Here is a 22,276-nt window from a genome sequence, read left to right on the forward strand (position 1 = left end):
AATGTGCCCGCTGTCAGGCAAATGCATGATGGGGAAATTTGTGACCGCAGCTCATGTTTTCCAAACACAACCTGACTTCTGGCAGAAGAGCAGCACAGGTTGCTCTGCATGTCTGCTTCTTGGCATTATTCATGTCGGTCACATTCATTTGTAAAGCTCTGGGCGCTCCCTGGGGACCCCGGCTGTGCCGGTGAGGAGCGTGTACGGCTCTTAGCGCTTGTGTGAGATGTGCCGGGAGGGGCAAGGCCGTGCTGGGTGAACGATCGCTGCCAAGCTGCCGCGTAGCTGAGCACTGCTTGGAAAGTAGACGAGCTTGCCAGCACCTGGCTCAGCCAGGGGGGCCCATCTTTTCCAAACACACTAACAGACTGAAAGGTCACTCAGCTACTTGCGGTCACAGCCTATGTGGTTATCGCCTCTGTTTCCTATACGGTATGTGGGGCAGTGCCCCAAATCATCTACCCCTACAGCAGCAAGGATATGATGGCACAGCTTTGTGCATGGACACTAGGGTGGGGCGTCTAATGGAGCACCGTGTGCACACTGTGCCATAGGATAGGGAAGATGCTGTGCTGCTGCTGCAGCGTAGCAGCCACCACCCTGGGCAGTGACCTACATCAGCTGGCTACGCTGGAGCAAGTGAATTCAGTCAGTGGCCATGCCTAAAATTTGGGCTGGTTTCAATAAAGTGATGCTGCTTCACACTGAAAAGAAAGGTGGGCAGGACAGGACTTCTCCAAGGAATCTGCGCACTCAGTTTTCAAATCTGTAAGGTGACAGACAGGGCCTGAGCCTCCTGGCTGGCTGTAACAAACAGAAAGTGTGGTTTACCAGCCTTTACTCTTAGTGTGTCAACTCCTGTCTTCCACAGAGTCAGTGGGTGACGGTGGCCAGGTGAGTCAGGAAAGCCTGTTTCACTTTGCTGCCTCCGAGCCGTGAAGAACCAACTAGTGCAGGAGGAGCGTGCAGGGCTTTGGTCTTCAGCCACACCAAAACGGGACTTTGGCTCTCCGATGGGTACTTGGATTCTCCTCCCACCCGTAATGACAGGTGTGGTGTGATCTGATGGGAACGGAATTGCTTTGCTGACGTGGGACTCTGCTGGACAGTTATCTGCATCTCAAAACCCCGCACCTCGGGGAGCATGGGGAGCTGGCGGTGACATGGGTCTTCGGGACTGCCTGGTTAGCTCTCACAGGCTCCACTTCTGTTTTCATTCTCCTAGCACAAGTACAAATGTTTTGCCTGTCTGTCCCACATTCCAGCTGTTTGATCCTGCCTTCCAAACCACAGTGAGCATTGCTGCAGAGCTTGTAAAACCTGCTGGAGTGCTTATCGCTGCATAGCATCGAGTCTTGACTCCAAAGAAAAAGAGGAAGGAATGACTTAATTCCTTTGCTAAAGACTCCATTAATAAGAGCAGAGATATTTCAGCCAGAAGGAATTATGACTTGCACAGTGTTTGATGGACAACATAGGTGCACAGATACCCTCTGAGCCAGTCCAAAAGGACCCACCCTTACTGTGCTATGAGCGGTAAACATTTTTAGTGGCATATAAAGAATAATAAACAATCATACCTTTAAATTCCTATCCCCCATTGCCTACCAGAACAGCTAATACTATCAATACGGGTATGACAGTATCTAGCTGACACCGCCTTTAAATCATCATCTTAGTTAACTAAAACATCGGTAAGCCTTAACATTAAGGAATGCAACGTTTTGCTACCATTTTAATTTATGACAGAATTCTCACAGGCCTTCAATGCCTGCAAAAGAAATATTTACTTCACTTGCATCACTTCACAGGCGGGCTGCCTACACTGATCTTTAAACAAACAGTATCTTGAGAGCTGTTGGTTTTAATACTAGATATGATACCGGGTAGTCATTCTCAGACTAAATACATATTTCAGACAAATATGGAGCCCGTTTGAAAAATTAGGCCAACGACCAGGAATTTGAGTGTGTCTAGCTGGAAACATCCAGGCATTTTTAGAAATGACTGCACTCTCACTCTTGAAAACCAGGCCCCTGAAGAGAGTTTTAAATTGGACACCGCAAATGAAGAAGCCCTGACGTTCTTGTATTCCTTTGAGAACAGTGATTTAAAAGCTTGACTCAAAAGAGCTTCCCAGTTAAATGCCTGAGCTGGAGCTGAGGGCTTTTTCCTTAATCATGACCAGACAAATTAAAATGAACACAGAAGACTGAATTTACACAACAAGTTATTCATTAAAGGAGGGGACAGGGGAGGGTAGGGAAGAGAAAGAGAGACCACGTGAAAGCAAGAGAGAGCCCACAAATGAGCAGACATAAAAGTAAGACTATGCTAGGAGACTACCAGGAAAGGTGGCAGTAACAACGTGCAAGTGTTACAACAACAGCCAAGATGATTTTCAGAAGTGATGAATCCTTTCACACCAACGTAAAAGGAACAGCAAATTCTTAGCCCCCCTGAAAAAAATCAGACCTATTTATTCACTGCTAGAAAGGATATCTGAAGGATCTGATAAATGCATACCAGAAAGTACAAAAATAGTATCTCCTCTAATAGAACAAATGCTTTAAAACAACTTCAGTGGTAAGAGAAAAGGATCGCTAGGACTGGCCGAGCAAGTAGCAGCTACTGGCACTCCTGTGCCAGCTGTTAGTGCAAGTCTGGGTATTTCCAGAGCAGGATGGCACCATCTGCGCTCACACTCACAATGTACTTGTTCCCAGGGCAGATCTTGAGACGGGTGATGTTGCCACTGTGGCCCACTCCAACATGAGTCACCGCACCCTCGTTATAGTCCCACAGTTTCACCAGATGGTCATCACCACCTGCATCGGGCACAAAGGAAGAACAGATGATTACACAGCCTTCTGCTGCTTTTTGTTCCCAGATCACAGGCAGGGGAATACTTAGGCATTCATTTGATTTAGGAAGAGTGGGATACATTGTCTTGGGGATTATGGCAAAAACTCCTTCTTTTCAACTAAAGTAGAGAGTCAGTGTCCGGCAGAGTGCTCAGGACCTGCACCAGCAGATCACAGTGAGCTATGGCCAGCAATTGGTACCAATAATATGGAGGGCCTTCGAAAGGCTCTTAACCAACATTCGCTTAAGAGGTTAATCTAAAAGAACTGGTGCTGACAACAAATCTGTGGGTTTTAACTGCAGTTGTTATACACGATACCATGGCTCGTCTGTGCTAGTGCTAGGCTCCAGAAGAGATGTCATGATGGTGGGGAACATGTGAGCCTGAGGCTGGATGGAGCCTGGAGTCATTCCCACTTGCAAACCAACAGAGACTGCCAGGCTTCTGGAGCAGGGCCCCTGAACAGACCATTCAAGTGCACGGGGAACAGCACTGAACTAAATGAGGAGCAGGGCAGGGTGAAACCCTGTATTCTTCCCTTGGAGACATTTGAACCTTGCCTTCACCTTTACGTTACTTCTTGCAAGACTAAACCATAGTATCTTCCAAGTCTGAACCACAGCCTTTTTCTAAGTATTTTTCTTCAGTGGTTCATTTTATTTTCCCCTTTAGCTGACCCTCCTTTTAGTTTTTTCTTTCTTTACCGAGACCCTTGGTTCATTGCCTTCCTTTTCCTGCTCTTAATACGACCTCCTCTTTTCCAGTTTCATCCACCCACTCACCTGTGACAAAGTATGCCCCATCTGATGTGATGTCCATCCCGTTGACGGAACCCGATACAGACCCTTCCACTTCTCTGATTGCAGAGCCATCAAACACTTCCCAGTATCCAATCTAGAGAGCAGACCAGAGAGGGGGGCTCAGTTGTGCATGAACAGCACACAGATTTCAGCACTGCCCTGTAACACAACCTTCTGTGGAGGTACAGGAGTTTCATCACGTAACAAGCGCCAGGCTTTGTGTTTCGGAATTACTGCAAACAGAATTCCTGCAGTTTTGCTTACCCTTCTGTCTGTTCCACTGGTGATTATCTGGTACTCTTCAGGATGATAACACACGCATTTGAACAACGTGTTGGCTAGGATCATTTGTTTTCTTATAAAACGCCTGCAAAACACCCCCAAAACAGGATAGAGCAATAGGGTCAAAAAACCAAACTTTGCCTGCCTGAACTATCCCTGCCCGTTGCTATACATCAGATCTCTCTTTCTACTTAGATATTTTCAGGTATTGGTCAGAGTTCAGGGTTTCATGAAGCCTATTAGGGTCATCAGTTCTGTTCCCCATCACAGCTGCCTTGCAAGACTTTTGATCTGCCGTCATATGAAATTAATTTTTTTAATTCAGAATGCTTTCTAGGTGTTATTCACTACGCAAAAATCTCCTTATCCTTCCCACAAGGCAGAAGGTCTGCAGATCTGCAATAGCTCGACAAGAGTCATACAGTGCTGGAAAACGGAGCTAGTGGGAAACTTAGGAAATGACCTGCTCCACCCCCTTGGCCAAGCAGGATCCAATACATGTAAACAGCTTGAGACAAACGTTTGTCTAAACTTCTCTGAAAAGTTGCTAGCATTGGAGGCTCTACATTCCCTGACTTGATTGTTCTTTCCAGTAATTTTTATTTCCTAATGCTCTTTTTCCCCTCCTCCTCGCTATGCGGTGTCCCAAATAAGGCACAGTGACCCAAGAGAGACATTACCAGCACTTCAAGTGCCTTGCAATACTTATCTGTCTCCTTACACAATATCCCAGATGATGCATGTTCCATCAAGGCTGGCTGTGACACACTCTCGGTCGTCCTTCTTAATCTTAATGCAGGACACAGCAGATACGTGCTCCTTCAGAACTTCCCCCAGTTTGTGAGTCCTCTCACCAATCTCCCAGACCCTCATCTGAAAATCAGCAACAAACATCTGCTCTTGTACCGCCTGGTCCTGACTGAGCTCAGGAGGATGCCTAAGGCTTTCCTGAACTCTTCTTTTTTCTTGTAACACATACAGCAACTCAATCTCAACAGACTGTCTCTGTTTTCCTGTGGGTTATTCATGCAGCTGACTCATAAAACTGAACTGAGTTCTTGAGAGCGTAATCCACTTGATGCAGGAATTCCTGACCATTAACCCCAGACCTTGTTTTTGCCAAGTTCCCACTCTCCCATGCTTCAGTTTACTCATCTCTCAATCAGGAAAAAGCATGTAGTCCATGATATATTTCCAGCGGTGCCTTAAAGATCAAAGAGCAAGGCTTCTGAAATGGAACATAAAAAAGCTACCTGCTCTTTGTGTTACATATAATGCCAGTAAGTAAATACAAAACAGCTCTTTAAATCTTTGATGTGAAATACGTGCCTGAAAGCACCTCTTTTCCCAGTGGTGGTAACAGCAAAAATCTTTCTGCTTTGAGGACTTGATCCTTCACACCTTGCATTTACTGTCCCATTAGTGCCAAACTTCATGATATCTATTCGCTTTTACATTCCGCTAAGGTCAAATCCTAGTGAAAATTTAGAAATTTAGACACTGACATCAAAAGCAGAGCGAGCTGACCTTCCACATTTTCAACTCTGATGCTGAGTTACCTATGTGATCTGGATGTCCAATTCGCACTTGCTAAATGATCAGAGCATCCAGATCCCTTAAGCAACCCTGAAAGTCACAGCTTTCAGATGATTGATTTTGACAGAACCATTAGTATTTCAGAACACCTTTTTTTGTGTTCCGAATGAATACTGCGAGTGCTCCCCTGCAGTTCTCATTTCTACTTAACCAACCTTTAGCTTTAATTCTGTCTCAGCTGTCTTTTTCAATTCAGAGATCAACTAACCAGAGCCTGTGCCATTCTCTGTGTGTTGATACAGAATCTAGGTCCTCTGTCTTCCGCATCCTCTAGCGTTAATCATCCAAAATACTTAACTGTTCTTTTATTAGTGAAGGGTTGAAGTGGCTCATCATCTCTAATGTCTTTATGCAGTGAGACAAGGCAGTGCTGCCGTTACTGCTCTGTTACTGCTCTATGGGAGAGCCGAGGTGCAGAATGATTCAGAAAGATGGTTCAACGATTAGGACATTAGCCTGAGATTTGGAAGACCTAAGTTCAATTCCTCACTCTTCAAGTGAGGATGCCATCTCCATGCACGGCACACTGAACACTTGAGATCAGGGTACACAAACAAAGCACAGAGCGGTTATATCACAGTCAGGAATCCATGCGCAATTAAATGTCTGGTTCTGAGTGCTTGCCAGACTGCACAGAGGAAATCCAAAGCAAGGCAAGAAACTGAACATGAGCCTTCCAAGTCTAATTATTTAGTTTTAATATCAATAAACCTCCTGTGTTTAAATTATTTAAACATTAGGAGAGGAGTGTCACTTTTACAGATTGGAAAGGGCCACAGCTACATGAAGTGCACGGAGTAGCCGAAGTACATGGTGTTTGTTTCGCATGGCTGGAAAAAAATTGTTGAACTGCACATATTTTCTGATTTTTATTGTTATTTGTATTGGAATGTTTCCATATTTGTATTAGAAACTGAGTTGTTATTAGAGTCTTTTATTAACACCTTCACCTAAACCAGACAGTACCATCCCAGAAAATTAGGAAGTTACCCCATAGACACTATAGCAGTATAAAGTGAACTTTGTGCTATTAAATTAATTCATACAGGTCAATTTGGACAGGACTAGGACTTCCAAAGCAATGACAGAAAGAAAATCTGTGCTAGAGCACAGTTAGACAGAGGCTTGCAAACAATGACTAACACGGATAAGCCAAATATAGGGGAGAGACAAATGAACAAAAAGGATTAAGAGCATATTCTGCATTAGAAGGATTTCCAAGACTACCATGCCAGAAAAAATCAGGGCATTGTTTTACATTATGTCCTCTGAGAGCAAGAGATCTGCATATATCAAAGGCTAATATTCTCGAACTCAGTCCTTTGCTCAAGTGAAAGCTAAGAATAGCTCACTTTCTGACTAAGCACTTAGAGGCAATTTCCAGGCCCTGTGATGAGAGCACAGAGCTGCTCCAGGTTTTTAAGCAAAAATTACCTGCCCTTCACCTCCTCCACTAATGATCCGTTTACAGTCACTTGTAGCAGCAATTGCCGTCACTCCCAAGCTATGGGCATGGTTAATCACATACATTAGCCGTCCAGTCTCTGGCGTGAATGCGCGGATTTTCCCATCATTCCAAGCTGATGAATAAGAAGAAACAGATTACCCAGGCACACAGACTTTCCTCACGTTATTGTCTCTCTTTCCTTTCCAAATGAACCCGTTCTTTTATTAAGTTCCTTTATAAGGCCCACCCTGTTAGATCACCAGTATACATGTGAAAACCACTGTACTGTAGATGAGCCCACAGAGCTATAGCCCCAAATAAACTATTGAAATTTAATTCCTTTTTGGTTCTGGCTATGGGCAAATTGGTTTGGTAACAATGGAGGGACTGCATTGCTGCTCTAGGACTGCAGTAGTTCCTGCATAAGCAATTTGCATATGGCGATGGGTAGCAGGGTTTATGCAAAAGGTGGTCTACATACACCACAGGTTAATCTGTTGTATACAACAAGGTTAATATTTTAGAATTAGGTCTTTTGAATAAGGCTGAACTGAGTTCTGAATTACTGGAATTCACATCCGAAGCGAGGTCTCAAAACCTTGCCTTCCACAGACACTGTAACTACAGCACCAGGATACGGGGGGGCTATGAGCAAATTTCATCGGACCAGCTGCAAGCAAAGAGGCCTTTGGGTCAAGCAATGAACTGAATTTAAACCCATTCCCAATTTAAACCTCTCTTCCTTCTAACACACTGGCAACACTTTAAGACTGGACTCAACCATGGGTCTGGACTGATCATTACCTGAAATGATGCTCTTGCCATCCCTCATAAACTCTATGGCATGGCAGGTCACGTTGGGGATGATGATTCGTAGGAGCTCCCTGTTTTCTGGGGTGTGCCACACCCGAATATCATTTTTGGAGCAGGTAGCAAACAAGTCAGAAGTTCCCCTGGAGAATTCAGAGAGGAGAGATAATGAGGAGGGGCATACAGAAAACGCTTCTTTCTTTGTCAGATCTTAAATCATCCTTCGAAGCTTAGCTATTTCTAACATGCAACTGTAAACTTCCCAATAGGGATCACCATGGTTAAGACAAAGGCCCTTTTCGTAGGATCACCTTTCTCACATAAAATTCCCCTGGTTTGGTTTCTATTCAAAGATTCATTTTAAGAAGCAGTTAAATTAAAGTGAAACTAAAAGAATTCTTTCTGCTTCAGGTGAAGTTGTGACATTTATTTCCCATATTCAGTCTCTAAACAACTTCACGTGTTGTATATAATAGACACAAAAGTGGGTGTAGAGGTGCTGACTGCCCAGATTTAACATCAGAGACTAACAGCAGCCTCATATTGTAAAGATGTCATTTTTTATCTTGCTTACCGGATGATTCCTATTCAACATTGCTGAGGGCAATAGAAACGATGGCAAAAGCCTGTTTGTAATATACTTATTATACAAGTTTGAATAAAAAAAGACCTGCAGCATTTCAAAAGCTATGGACTGAATGCTTTGAAATAAGCTCTAAACCATACATCCTAGGGATATGACAGAAAGTGAAATCTAGAAAGGTACCACAAGCTTTTGTTCAACATCACCATCAACGCCCAGAAGGATGAACCAGGACAGAGAAAACCGGCACAACAAAAGCGTTTCAAGCCCAGCTTGTGCAGGTGCTTTATAAAGCAGGGTAACATCAGCAATTGAAGTATTCTGATATAAGCCAGAACAGGGAAATTACGCCTGTAATCAGTGATATGCTCTGTTCAAGAGCAGCTAACAGATAAAAGTTTAAACATATATGCAAGGATGTAGTCCTGTAGTCCTTACAACCATCACTAAATCCAGCTCATCCCGATACCTCTGTGACACAGATGCGCCAGTCAGGTATATTATCAGATTACCCTAAAGCTCCAAATGGTTTACTGATTAGATTAGAAGGATGCGGATTCTTCAGGCTGGTGACAAGCAGGGAGGAGGGCATCTTGCATTGTGCATTTTGCTGTACCTTGATAAGATTTGGCCCTTTGTGCCGTATCAAGAAGTGATGCAACAACAACATGCCAAAAATAAAAACTTTCATTGGGATCAGACTCCCATTCTCTATTTGGAGAGGAAACAACCAATCCATTGTGGGGTTTTTTTTAAATAAAGTGTCGCGATCCTACTATGCAGGAAGAGGGAACGTTTGCTGTCTGTTCACAAGACAAAAGCAGACAGAAGACACACTGATATACCCAGCATCTCTCGTCACAAGCCCAGAATTTAATATAACATGCCATATTGTCAAACATGAAATCATAAGTGAGGCTGAGAGACCCAAAAAGCCTCTTTGAACAGCTCTGTTCGTCAGGTTTCAGCTGATGTTACAGGTGGAAAGCAGACACCTCTACAAGCTCTAGCTGCAACAGGGTACACAAAAGCAGACTTTCAGGATTCACACTGCTGGCAGACTGAGTGGCCCGAGCCTCATAGCACCAACCCTAGGAGAAAAGGGGGAGGTTGCCATCACTGCCATTACCCACACATAAGTAATTCTAGTCTTTTTATTTAGAATTCTTTCTGTAGATGGATGATTTTTCCAATTCTCAAACTGAACTGCTGCCTTCTGCTTTCAAGCAGCCGCTCACTGTCACCCTTGCATTTCACTGGTAGGTTACAGTACAAATCATCCCGTAAGGATGTTAATAGGCTTTGGGCTCCTGATGGTTATAAGGTGTTTACATAGGTATCCTGACCTTACTGGCAGCTTACTCAGACTTCTCCACCAGCCAATAGCATCCCAGCCAGTTATACTCACAAAGGAAAAACGATGTCTTGGACGGCTTCGTTATGACAGGCAGCAATCAGCTCCTCTTTAAACACAGCATAGTTAATTCGATAAATCTGGCACTCATTTGTCCCTACAAAGAACTGGTGACCCTGACCTCTACATGTCAGGGAAGTGACAGCACCTTGAACCTGAATTTTCCTGTTAAGAGAAAGCAGAGGTTTGGCCTGACATTGACCGCGACATACTTATTTTCCAGCTTACTTTTTCCCCTGACTTTATAGAGTCTTGACTTTCCCTGCTTCCCCCAAAAGCTCCACACTAGGCTGTGATACCAATAACCAAGAATGTGGTCAGGACTAACATTCCATTCCCAGTCACATGTTAATACTTCATAGATCTCGCCTGTCCTACCTGCTACTCTGCCAGGGCTTGCAAAGGCAGCGCTTTGGAGACTTTGTTTTCTGGACCAGGGCCTAAGGTAACAGCATCTTTGTCGATATTCTTGCTCAAGTGCACTTAAATATTCCATATTCAAGAATATCTCCAGACAGTTTAGATCTTCTGGGAATAGTTTCAATAGTACAAAGCTGAGCTTGCAGAACTGTACGCTTAAGTTGGCTATTCAAACAATGCAAAATGAATAGCTGTGAGCCCAATTTTCAAATCACATATGGGGCAATGACACCTGCAGCTTTCTATTTTGTATGCAGAAAAAAGCCTTGCAAGTACTCCAGCACTTCTAGACATGTGCCTATAAAATTAGCGGAGCCCTCCTTTACAATCCCATGTCCTGCAACAAACCTTTTTTTAGATGGCAAATACTACTCTTTCTCAGCTGGCGTAAGTAAGCACAATTTTACTGACTTCAACAAACCTGTCTCACTTTGCATCAATTTAGGATCTGACTCCTAATGCCTAAAAGGAAACAATGGTCACTGAAAATGAATGACGAGTAGGGCAATTCACTTCTGTGCAAACGCATGCAGTAATTTTCAGTCTGCTTCAACTTCATTATGCTGGAACCACAGCACCTATTGTGTCTGCAGGATTGAAAAACTGAGATTATTTGGATTATGCCTTTACGTAGAAATGATTGGTTCTTACACTGTGACCCTTTGGGGGAATCGTCACCTCTACCCTCCCGATTCTCCCATCTACAAACTCACTTCATTACTTTGTAGTTTGAGCCTTTACAGAGAGCTACAATCCCTCCTCCGGTGCCGACTATTAAATCTCCTGTCTTCAGCAAAAGCAAAGCTGTGACTCCCTAGGAGAAAACAGGATTAAAACACAATTGGATGGAAGCAGAGTCTCTTTATTGCTGTAGCCATGCTGAATAGCACAATGGAGTCTCTATCATGCTCCCGATGGCGGTGCTTCTGTCACTCAAATATGGCTTTATCAGTATTCTTTGACTGACCTAGGCTAAAGAGTGACTCTTTAGAGGGGAGAAGGGAGAAAGGAGTTATTAATTGCAGGTATATATGAACTAATACAGTATGAGGAGCAAGCAAACAGCATCATCATGGATCCTTCAGAGCAGCTGGGACCACGTATGAGCCTACATATCCTTACCTCATTCCAGCAAGCAATACACACGTTTTGCATTAGTGCCTCCACTTTTCCTTCCACGGGTTCTTCATCGATCAGTCATGAAAACAACAGAGCATAAAACTCAGCCTAAGCGTCCTTTCCTACAGCTCCTTTTAGGACAGATCCCCTGTGTCCCAGGCCTCTCTCCCTGTCTGAAAGATGCAATCCCATCTCCCACCTGTTAGTAATAAAACACTTTTGTCACAGAAAAGCTTTGGAAATTAGTCAGCCCATCATCAACATGGGTTTCTGCTATTTACTAAGATGAGTAGATCAACAGGAGGTCAGCCATTAGAAAAAGGAGAAATGCTTTTCGGTGGATTAAGTACCAGACTACAGTAAAAAACCAACAACAACAAAATCAACAAACAAACAAACAAACGAAAACAGTCCTCAGCCTTGCCATAAAATTTCAAGTATAAGGTCAGTCAGTCTCTGTTTCAGTTCTGCTATGTTACTCTTCCTTATATAAGACAACATATGTGATATATGTTACTCTTCCCTATATAAGACAACAGATTAATTCTTGAAAATCTCTGAGACACTCCAAGACAGGCTGCAAGAGGGGTGAAATGACTTCTATGGGATTAAATCCTGATATTCTTACTCAGAAAAATGTCCCTACTAGCTTGGGGGAACATATGCATGAGTGAAATGGAAAGGGAAAAAAAAAAAGGAAATAAAGGAGCTTTATGCCATCAAAACTTGGACTGAGAGCTAAGCTCTGTCACAAAGCAAGCGTATACAAGAGGCACTTCCACTCTCACCAAGGGGGCAGAAACTCATCGCCGTCAGTTGTTCCAAATCAGACGGGCCAGCTGGTAGCAGCTCCAGGCTCCCCGTGACTTGTAAGGAGCCTGTTGAGCTTGACATTTTTAAGTTGCAATATAGACTCCAGCAACATTTGCCGCTACCTCAGTTAATAAGCCGCATTGCCAACTGTTGTGATAGTACCAGCAGTTTCACAATATTAAGATATTTTTTCCTTCAAGCCCGAGCTCATAGAGCCATTATGTGAAAACAACACTTTCTGTTTGGTGGAGTTTTTTCTGGGAAAAAAAGCCCCACCTCTAGCATTTAGTGTTGTGAATGCATGAAGAAGTGAATTCTCAAAGAATAACCGAGAGGCAAATCAGAATAATTCTGCATTTATTCTTTAGGAAGAAATCACTGTCATGTGCTTGCCTTGTGATTTTTGAACAAATACAGGTGTCAGCACTTTATGATAAAGTTTGACACCTAAGCAGCATCACCCAGCATTCCTGTTCTTTTCAAGCATTAATCTGGCCTAACCCCAGTAAATTTTCAGGATTAAACACTTTCAGAGTGTTTAAAAGAACGAAAGCCAGAAAGTGTTGATTTTCTGTGTGGAAAGGACTGAAGCTCTAAGGAAGGAGAGAGTGGAAGTGAAGAAAGAAGAGAAAACAAAATGGACATTTGAGCTATTTAGACCCGGAAAGGATGTTGCAAAAGCCACAGACGAGGACTGATGAATTTGGAAAAATTACTTTGGTTCAATTATCCAACCAAATAGAAGCAATTGGTTGTTTTTAAAGTCTTGCTTATACTTTTTGAAGAAAAAAAGAATAACCACCATATACATAACTGCGCATTCCAGTGCTGGCGTTCCAGGCAGCCTTGCACCTACCTACGCATTGGCTTAAGGACTATTTAACTTTGGGATCAAATAAATTTGGATTGCAGAAAAAAGAAATTGAAAAAAAATTTTCCTGATTTGTAATTTATTCGTGCTGGATTTCTTCATTAGTCAGTCTCCACCAGCAGCATATCCAGAGTCTCCTGTAATATCAGGACTGATCGCTGTGAAAAACACAACCTCCAGAGAGGCTTTTATGCCGTACTATCACAACACTACCAGGCAGGAAGCCAGGTTTCATGCAAATATTCTTAGCAAAAGCACGAGACCAAAGGGATTCTTTTTAATTAGAAATATGATCCACAAGCAGAACTGTTTCTGAACAATGTTTTTAAAAATTTCCTATGAGGTGCTGGCAGCATTTTGCGAGTCCCCTGTTATCATAGGCCCATCAACTGTCTTTTGATCTTCTCTTTTGCAGTTTTTCCTGTAAAAGACTTCCACCTCAAATGCCCTTTGAGTTTAGCATTATGGCAGGTGGCGGCATTAGAAATCAAACCTATGACTTCGTAGTTTATCTGATTACAGTTCCCTGCTACTTGCTAATAAATTAAAGTTTTTGCAGCATTGCCAAGACTGCTTTGATTTTTCCGAGGTATTCTCTTCAGTTCTTCAATTTGAGAGGCAAGCAGGTATTATTAAGACAGAAAAACCCCCAACCCTTAAAGTGGCCAGGAGCCATTGCCAGGCTCTCAAAATCATCAGATTTTGATTTCAACCTTAACGTGACAATTGTGCTTCTTTCTTGTCCAGTCTGTTCTTTGAATCACCACGAGTGAACAGATAGTTTTATAAGTTGCCCTGGTTATTCATGGAGTCAAGCAGTTCACGTTAACGATGTGATGAATACTCTATTTCATATACTGCCAGTCCTCTTGCAGATGAAATGCAGAGTCTAACGTAGGAGGTTAAATATATCACCATTCATTATTTACTTCTTACAAAAAGAAACCACTGCTTTGAAGTATGATTATAAATAAAAATACCAGCAAAAATCCAGCCTGCCCATTCCCTTCCCTGCAGGGATACTTGCTCTTTGTCCCATTCTGATCTCTTGCAAAGTTCTTGAGCACTTTATGAACTCTTCCAGTGCACCTCCTTTAAATATATATTTTTTTTTACAATGCAAATCATTCCAACTATTTCTGAAAATGCATTTGCAATTGTACATCCCACTTTGCATCTGAACAGGTGCCTTATAGCTCCTCAAGCCTGCGATGGGAATAAAAACTAATTTTGCTGTTTATTCCAGTATTTATAGACATTACAGAAATGCACTTAAACTTAATTCCATGTAGGTGGAAAACAAGTTGCTTCATCATACCAGTGAACTATTCTGCCACTCCTCTTCAAAACAGAAACAAAGACTCTTCAGATCATGTCTATATAATAAACACATTCTTATATATCTAAAGGCAAAGGTCCTTTAAGGTTGCCCAAACTGATTTTCAATAAACATCTCCTCCTCACCCAAGCAGTACCTAAACTCTTTCTTTAAAGATCTGCTCGTCGTGGGGTGGCTGTGGATTCCAGGTTTAGAGTCTCATGGTATGCCATTGGCTCATAATTCCCTGGTGTGACTGGCGAACAAGGTTTTCAGAGATACAGGATAACGTGCGTTCACAAATACGCATCTTTTCCGATAGAACCACAATGAAGTGATGAAAACGGTTCCACGGGGAGGGAGGCTGGGACAGTTCCACCACTAGAGGCTGTGCGGCCAACCTCCCTGCCAGGGAGCGGGGAAATGCCCGGTTAGGAAAGGCAGTGCATGTCCCAAAAGCCATGCTTTGGAGTAGTCATGCCTACCTTGAAACAGTATGAGAGAGGTGAGAATTTTTGTTACAAGTACTAATACGTGGTACATTTTCAAGAAAGATACAAAAGATGTCTTGTGAAATACACACAGCTCTGCGGGGGAGGGGGGGGAGAATAAAAATCAACACTTCTCCTAGGGCTAGCAGTATGATGTACTAAATTGTGTAGAAACAAGGATGCAAATACTTTTGTTTTGATAAATGCTGTAGTTTTGACTTGAAAAAACATCTGCAAAACACCTCTTTTGGCATCGAAGCCTATGCTACAATTGGGAATTTCTGCCATAAAACATTAGATCCTACATGTGTTCAGTGAGGACTTGTTGACAGTCTAGCGACAAGGTATTATTTGTATGGAGAGATGTGCAATGGGTGGGTGGAAAGGGAAATCACAGTACGGAGCTAAGAACGGAGAACTGAGAAGTATGAAAGTGGATCTGACAGTAGCTGCAGGTAAAAATGTACCAGCACCTTCTCACTGACTGCAACAATACAGGTTTGCCCTGATGAATTTCCTATTTCGGGCATACGGAAACTGCAGCTGTAAGAGTGAGGGAAGAGAGCAGAGAGGAAGAAAGCAAGAGGAGAAGGGGTGATAGGGTTGATCGCGTGTCTGACTGAAAAGCCTGTCCTTGAACAGAAATGTCTGTTTTAAGCAACAGGGTAAAGGAGGAGATTGGAAGGACTACCTGTTATTCCCCTCCAATGTGAATGTCTCCTTTTCTCTCCCTTCTCCCAAAATGACCAGTGGTATATCTTAAGTAGCTGCCATTACATAACACTAATAAAACAAAGCTTAAGTCAGATTAATGCCTACCAGCTCAGGTCTCATCCACAAGGCTGGCAGGCAGCTGTGACGAGATCCACTTCTGGATCTTCTCTTCTCCCTAGCATCTTGTCAGTCTCTTGCGTAGTCAAAGGTCTTGTTTTTCTTCAGCTTTTCACTATCAGAAGCAATGCCAGCTGAAGCTCACGATGCTCCAAAGGTCTCTGCCACGAACTGCAGTTCCTATGGATTTGCCTTATGATGAAATCCCTCACAGTATGGATAGGACTGTGGTCTGGCTTTGAGCCTCTGCTTTTCTCTAAGAGGCCCTAGGCCCTCTTTTCAACCCCCAAATTGCACAGCATCCTGCTAATGACCCTATTTGATCGCTTCTTTAGCAATGGTCTCAGAATTATATTTTTTGTGAAGTTTTTTTCAAATGCATTTGGCACCTTTCCCTCACCCCTGAAGGCAAGGGAGTTCAGGACCTCACGTGGCTTCGACCAGGTACTCTAGGCAAGGTACATGTACTGCTAGATGTAGAAGGACTCAAAGCACGCGAGCATTTAAAAGGGGAGGTGATATTCAATCATCAAGACCTGGGCAGGAGACACAGCAGAGATCAGCCAGGACATAGGTTCTGTGTGGATGCTAAACCCTGCAGGATGACTGCTGGAAGACTACCTTAACAGTGTACAGTACAGGTATACCCACAAGAGTATGCACCTTCAGCAAACTTACGATTTCCATTAGGAAAACAAAATACATACATTCTTGTCACTTAATACATACACAGAATTAAATTACTTACATTCCTACAATGCAAGTGGGAAAATGAGTAATAACTTCTCCAACCTTCTGGAATAGATAAATATTGAAATGTATCTCAAAGAATTCAGTGGCTTCAAGTTATCCCAGAGATGTGGGCCTGCGTTTGTAACGCAAGAAACACTACATTTTGAATGGGCACGTATATGGTTTGTCTGTACGTGTGTCGGTACGAGTGAAGTTCAGGAGGTTTAGAGAAGCAAGTCCAGAGTAGCTTTCCCTTTGGGGTTGACTGCTGAATTTTTCTTACAGTTCTTGTTAGTCTTGCGTTTGCTTTCAAACAAGATCTGCTTCTTCATAGGACAGCTTTCCCACGGCATCCTTAACAGCACATTCGGTCATCTGCATTGCTTCCCCTGCTGCTCACTGATTTTCATGGTTGCTAATAGAATTGCAAAATACATTCAACCTTATGCAAGGAAGTTTTTCAGGGAAGTGTTTAAATTCCGTAGGTATCACTCCCTCCACTGGGTATAAACCGAGACGCTACAAGAAGTCTTTTATAGCTCAAATAGTCTCTCAAATAAAGAGAAATCAAGAACAAGTGTACTAGCTGGTGCTGAGTGTTTATCATTACAGCTGCCTGCATGCACAGTTCTTGTACAACAAAAGGCCAAAAGCTCCTTATTCAGGAGATACTCCTGTCTGAGGATACTCACACCAAGACCAATGAGTCCCAATTATAGACAAAAAAAGCTAAGTTAAAAGAACTTTGGGGTTATGAAGTCAAGCACTCAGAAGTTAAAAAGCAATGGAATCAATGTACCCTGTGCCACCTTGTTTTGTCCCAATTGTGCGTATGCATTATAATAAACTCTTTAATTTTGTTACCTGTACTGCCTTTTTCAGTAAGACCTCTGCTTCATCAGTGGCAGAATCAGAATTTCAAAAAGACGACCTCCTGAAGGGAAGCGGGAGAAATGGTACGGGGAACAAACCCAAAAATCGAGGGGGTTGGGGTTTTTTTAAGAGCAGTTGTAGTGTTTTGAAGTTTTTCCAAAATACTCTTCCTGTGGCAAACAGCTGTCTTGGAAAATTTCAGCCCAGACAATTTAACAAATCTGTAAGATCTGAATATAGGACCTTATAGCAGTAAATGTGGGAAAGCCTCTCAAATAAGCACTTCTACCAGTCTTCCCAGGAATGTCCTCTATCTCACTTCAGCTAGTATGTTCCTAAAAAAAACCCCTCAGGAACTACTCCATTTTTATGATTGTTTTTCACTTTTTATGACTTTTACCAGATTTATTATAAAAGAGAGTTTGTGGGATGACACATGAGATTCAGGTAAAACCCAAATTCTGAGCCAAATGAAACTGAGCAAAGCTGGGCTGACGGTCTCAGACTTCAGGATCAAGACTGAGACACAAAGAACTAATAGCACAGAAAAAGGGTTAGTCTGTGAATCAACTTTGTAACGGTTCTCCTGGAGGTTGCTCTACTTTCAGTTACTAACAAAGAGGAGGATAAGGAAAAAATTCAAGTCACAGAGCTGCTACTCACCGAGCTAAACTTCTCCTTCTGGGGCCCATAGTCAGTCATCAGCTTGTTGTTTGTATTCACTTTCAGGACATCACCACTTGATGTGCCAACATAAAAATAATTATCATCATCTGCCATCTATAGGAAAGCATAAAAAAAGAGATCACGGTCTGGACACCGAGGCGCTTGTCCCAAGCCTAGCACTGGGCTGCATAAATAGCTTTATTTCAGTGTATTGCCAAGATTTAATCTGAGGGGATACAGCCAATGTTTTCATCCCATCAAACTCAAACATAACACTGCTGAATGCAAGACATTTTCTAACCAAATCCAGATAATATTTTGAAGCACAAGTGGGATTCTCCGGGTGCTAGAGCCTGTGATTAAAATACATGCTGCTTCTCTTCAGAAGCATTCAAAACACTCTTTCCCAGGATAAAGAAACTGTGGGAGACCATCTGCCATGAGCCAACACTTAGTAACTTCACTGCCATCATGCAGTTGTAATTGGCATTTCTAGCGTTACTATAAAAGCTTGTGGTTTTTCTTTAGTCTGTAGAGAGTTTCTCAGTTTAGCCAAATCATTTTGGCTGAAACTTACCTTAACACCCGTGACCACTCTTCTCAGTTGCCCTGTCTGGCATTCAGTCGGTCGGATTTTCCGATTTGCTAGATCCAGTTCCCATACTCGAATGGTCCCACTGTAAGAACAAATATAGTGGGATCAAATCCATATATACAGAAACATGCAAGTTTTTTCACTACTAGAAGAATTAAAAAGCTTTTACAAGGCTACATTATTCTGAAATTTTAATAAGGAGGAAAAGAACAATATCAGAGAGGCCAGAAGTAAGTCTCTGTCTTTTCCGCTGTCTCTTACGGTAACTTTTTCCAGGTAAATCAAAAATCTTAAAGGTTCAACAAAAACATATATGAGGATTACGGAGGAGTATGTAACAACCTTGACACTTCATTTCCCAGAGAGACGTGCACTGTGGAAATCTTAGTTCCTAGAATAGGAAATGAACGGTACGGGGCACTTTCAACTATTCTCTAGCACAATTTAATTGACAACATAGGAGCCAATATAAAATCTTTACACACAGTCACCCTAACATTTAACAAAGTGTTAAAATTGCAAAGACCAGTACTCATCAGTGCAACTGCAGCCAAGAGCATCCAAAGCCTTCCCTGATTTAAAGGGAGGTGCAGGTCCTCAACACGTTTAAATGTCAGGCTAGATATACGGGGGCTGTCTCAAATCCAGGCAAAATGTGACTTTTTGTACAAACTTTCGTTACAAGCCAGTGACCAACTGTACATCACATCTGGTGAGGATAGGAGATGATCCAACGACCTGCAAGATACCATTGTTTCTACATTAATTAACCATTGTTCAGAGCCACTCATTGACTGCTTTTCTTGTGTAAACACTGGTAACTAAATATTTTAAACACTGCATGGGGAATGCTGAGTACAAAATCCTGCTATCAGGAACAGAAGTGACGCATGCGGGTCCCTGTGTGCTGCTCTGAAAACATATTGTTATGTGTAGAACAAGCAGAAATGCCTTAAAGGGACAAGCTGATGGATATTTGTGGGTCCATTCAGAGCAAAGAGAAAAAACACAAGCACGCAGTTGCTTAAGTTTCCTTGTATTTAAGTAAAGACTCTTTGTAAAAGGAAATAGGTCCATGGGTTCTTTCCCTCATTTCTTTCACCTAAATAAAACCTTACTTTCCAGCAGTAACAAACATCTCGTCTCTGCAGCTGGAGCACACCACGACGGTCGCACTCCCCGCGCTGCGTGCCGAGGCAGGGCTCCCGCAGACAGCCTCTCTCTTACCGACGTGCCACACAACCACGCTGCAGGAGAAGGAGGGGCTTTAAATAGCTTTGCTTTTTGACATTACCTAAAAATAAATTACTAAAAACCAAAAGCAAGACAAAACCTATTCTCCTGCAGCCTGTTCCCACCAGGATACACAATAAAAGTAACTTTGTAGAGATTTTACCCAAGAAAAACATTATCACAAATGTGTGGAATTGCAGTTTACATCCCCTGCTCCTGAAGCAAGGGTATGTGTATTTGTCAGATTCCTTCTGCTGAGCAAGACTCAAATCATATCTTACGCCACTCATAGAATCTGATTTAAAATAACTTTTTATTCCGCTTTTACTTTGTCTGTGTGTCAAAGCAAGCTCTCAGTGAAATTTTTACTTCTTCAGGGCAGTGCGTTAAGCCAGCTAACTGTGCAGGCTCCATAAGGTTTCTGGGCGATGACACCAGCTTAAGAATTAGCTGCTCCCCTCGTCCTCTCCCTCAGCTGTTTCCCCCTACCCTGCGCTCTGACCACAGCACCCACCCGGCTTCCCGTGGGCCAGAGCTGGATCACTGAGGAGAGACATCAACAGGGGAAAGGGTCAGACTGCCAGAAGAGGGAGGAGCGAGTAGTCCCTAAGAGCATTCTTCGATGCCCTACAACTTGTCAGAAATCTTGTGCCAAGAAGTAGAAATCGTTACCTGCCATCGTCCTGGCCTCCCAGTGACACGAGATAAAGGCTGTTTGGAGAAAACGCTAGTCCTTCAATTTTACCCTTATGCAGTGACAGCCGAGCAAGTAACTCCTTCCTCTGGAAATCCCACAGAATGATGTCTGCCTGGGGTGCAAAGCAGAAGGGGTCAAAGCCAGAGCATTAGATATAACACGCAGGATTAGATATAACAACTTTCTCTGGCAGGGAAGTTGTTAGAAGCAGCCCAGCTTAAGGTTAGCATCATATCCAGCCTAGGGCTCCACTGACATGAATATGCTTCACATTAGGAGCTGTAAGAAGCATTATTCCATCTTACCGGTTGAGTAGCTCTACTTCATTTCAGAATCAAAATTTACCCCGAGACACTGAGTATTTGACTTAGATTTTAAAATACTGAAAACACTAATACTTGATTTCTTCCAGGCATCTCAGGGTCTTTTCAAATAGGCAAAAATTAAACCATAAAGAACTTTAGAGGTCTAAAAATGCAGGTAGGTACCTGTCAAGGGCTTTTGAAAGTCCTAAGCAGCTCTGGAACTCAGGTCTCACTTTAAATATAACACCATTTATTAATTAACGTCTAATGAGATTTAGGCTGCCACACGCCCACAACACTTTGGATAAAAAGGACAGGAACTAAGAAATCCCTCAATCTAGTTAACTCAATCCTAGGGAGACTGCTTAATACTTTACAAAAACATAAAGCCACATCCAGCAATGGACTAGCCACAATTTCCCATTCTCTGCAACGTCCTTCCACTGTAGGCGTTTGTTTTCCAACAAAAGAAAAAATAAACAAAAGGTGTTCCCACCGCTGGCAAGCCAACTCCAATTTCTTTGGTCAATATTACGCAGTTAAAATTAGAGCATTATCCACCTTGAAGCCCATGAAAGTGACTTGCCCAGAAGCAACGTACACCCCGTTCCTGGATACGACGACACAGGAGACATTATTGGTGTGGCCGTGCAAGAAAGTCTGTTTCTTACTGTCCAGGTCTTGAATAACTACAGTACATCCCAGGGGATAGAGAAGGTGCTCCTTATCAGGGTGGCAGATGAGGCCACAGGGTATATGCCCTGCAAGAGAAAGCAGTGGAAGATCTGCTGACTGTTAAGGGTTCTGGGGGCTGCAGGAAAATTCTCTTCCCCTGCCTGAAGCACCGCAGTCCCAAGAGAAGGCTGACCTCTCCCCGACACCTCCGCGCCGGTGGCCTTGCTCATTGCACTCCCTAAGGGGAAATCGCTTGTTCCCCCAGGTTTATCTCACAAGGAGGGCGAAACCGAGAGCTTTCCAGTTCCCCCCAAAGCCGTTCAGCAGAACAACCCCTTGAGTTTTGACTCAAGGGTCACTTTACACGTTTTGGACCGTGCTGTGCTTCCTACAGCTACCAGGTGATTTAAGAGGGGCCCAGAGGTCTGAGCCCTTCAGCACAGAGGGTTCTCCAGGAGCACCTGCTGATTTATGGAGGCCACACCACCAGGCCCCGTTGCCACGACCTGCCTCAAAATAGCTGCAAAGCCACAAATTTCCCGAGAGGGCGGTCGGCTGGAGAAGCCCCGGCGCCTAGCCCCCATCCCCGGGTCACAGGAGTGTTTACAACAGTATTTTGTGCAACCTAAGTTGGTTTTATTTTGAAGTGAAACACTTCTCATTCTAGTAAGCTGGGTAATTAGGAGAAAAAAAAAAAATCCTGCAATTCAGTCAAACTTTTTCTGTTCTTAACTTTGCATCTGTCTCTCGGGGTGCCGGGCATGGGGCACTGGGCAAGGGGAGCATGAGGAGGTGGTGAGGGGGGCAGGAGGGACTCCGCGCACCCGCCGCTCCCAGCT

The 22,276-nt window shown here is 43.1% G+C and overlaps 1 protein-coding gene across 1 annotated transcript; it reads right to left on the minus strand.

Annotated features, from left to right (window-relative positions):
• Positions 1-2,536: 2,536 nt before the first annotated feature.
• On the minus strand, positions 2,537-21,667 carry WDR16 (WD repeat domain 16). The gene is made up of 14 exons (XM_009334062.1): positions 21,631-21,667; positions 21,324-21,523; positions 20,433-20,569; positions 19,646-19,774; positions 18,510-18,609; positions 17,930-18,046; positions 10,932-11,032; positions 9,793-9,963; positions 7,796-7,944; positions 6,979-7,124; positions 4,670-4,821; positions 3,931-4,033; positions 3,649-3,760; positions 2,537-2,828 (listed from the first exon to the last, which is right to left on the minus strand). The coding sequence occupies exons 1-14, from the start codon at positions 21,665-21,667 to the stop codon at positions 2,653-2,655; spliced, it is 1,830 nt and encodes a 609-aa protein (XP_009332337.1). The 3' UTR covers positions 2,537-2,652.
• Positions 21,668-22,276: the final 609 nt, after the last annotated feature.

This window comes from Pygoscelis adeliae, unplaced genomic scaffold, assembly GCF_000699105.1.
Source record: "Pygoscelis adeliae isolate BGI_AS28 unplaced genomic scaffold, ASM69910v1 Scaffold11, whole genome shotgun sequence".
NCBI lineage: Eukaryota > Metazoa > Chordata > Aves > Sphenisciformes > Spheniscidae > Pygoscelis > Pygoscelis adeliae.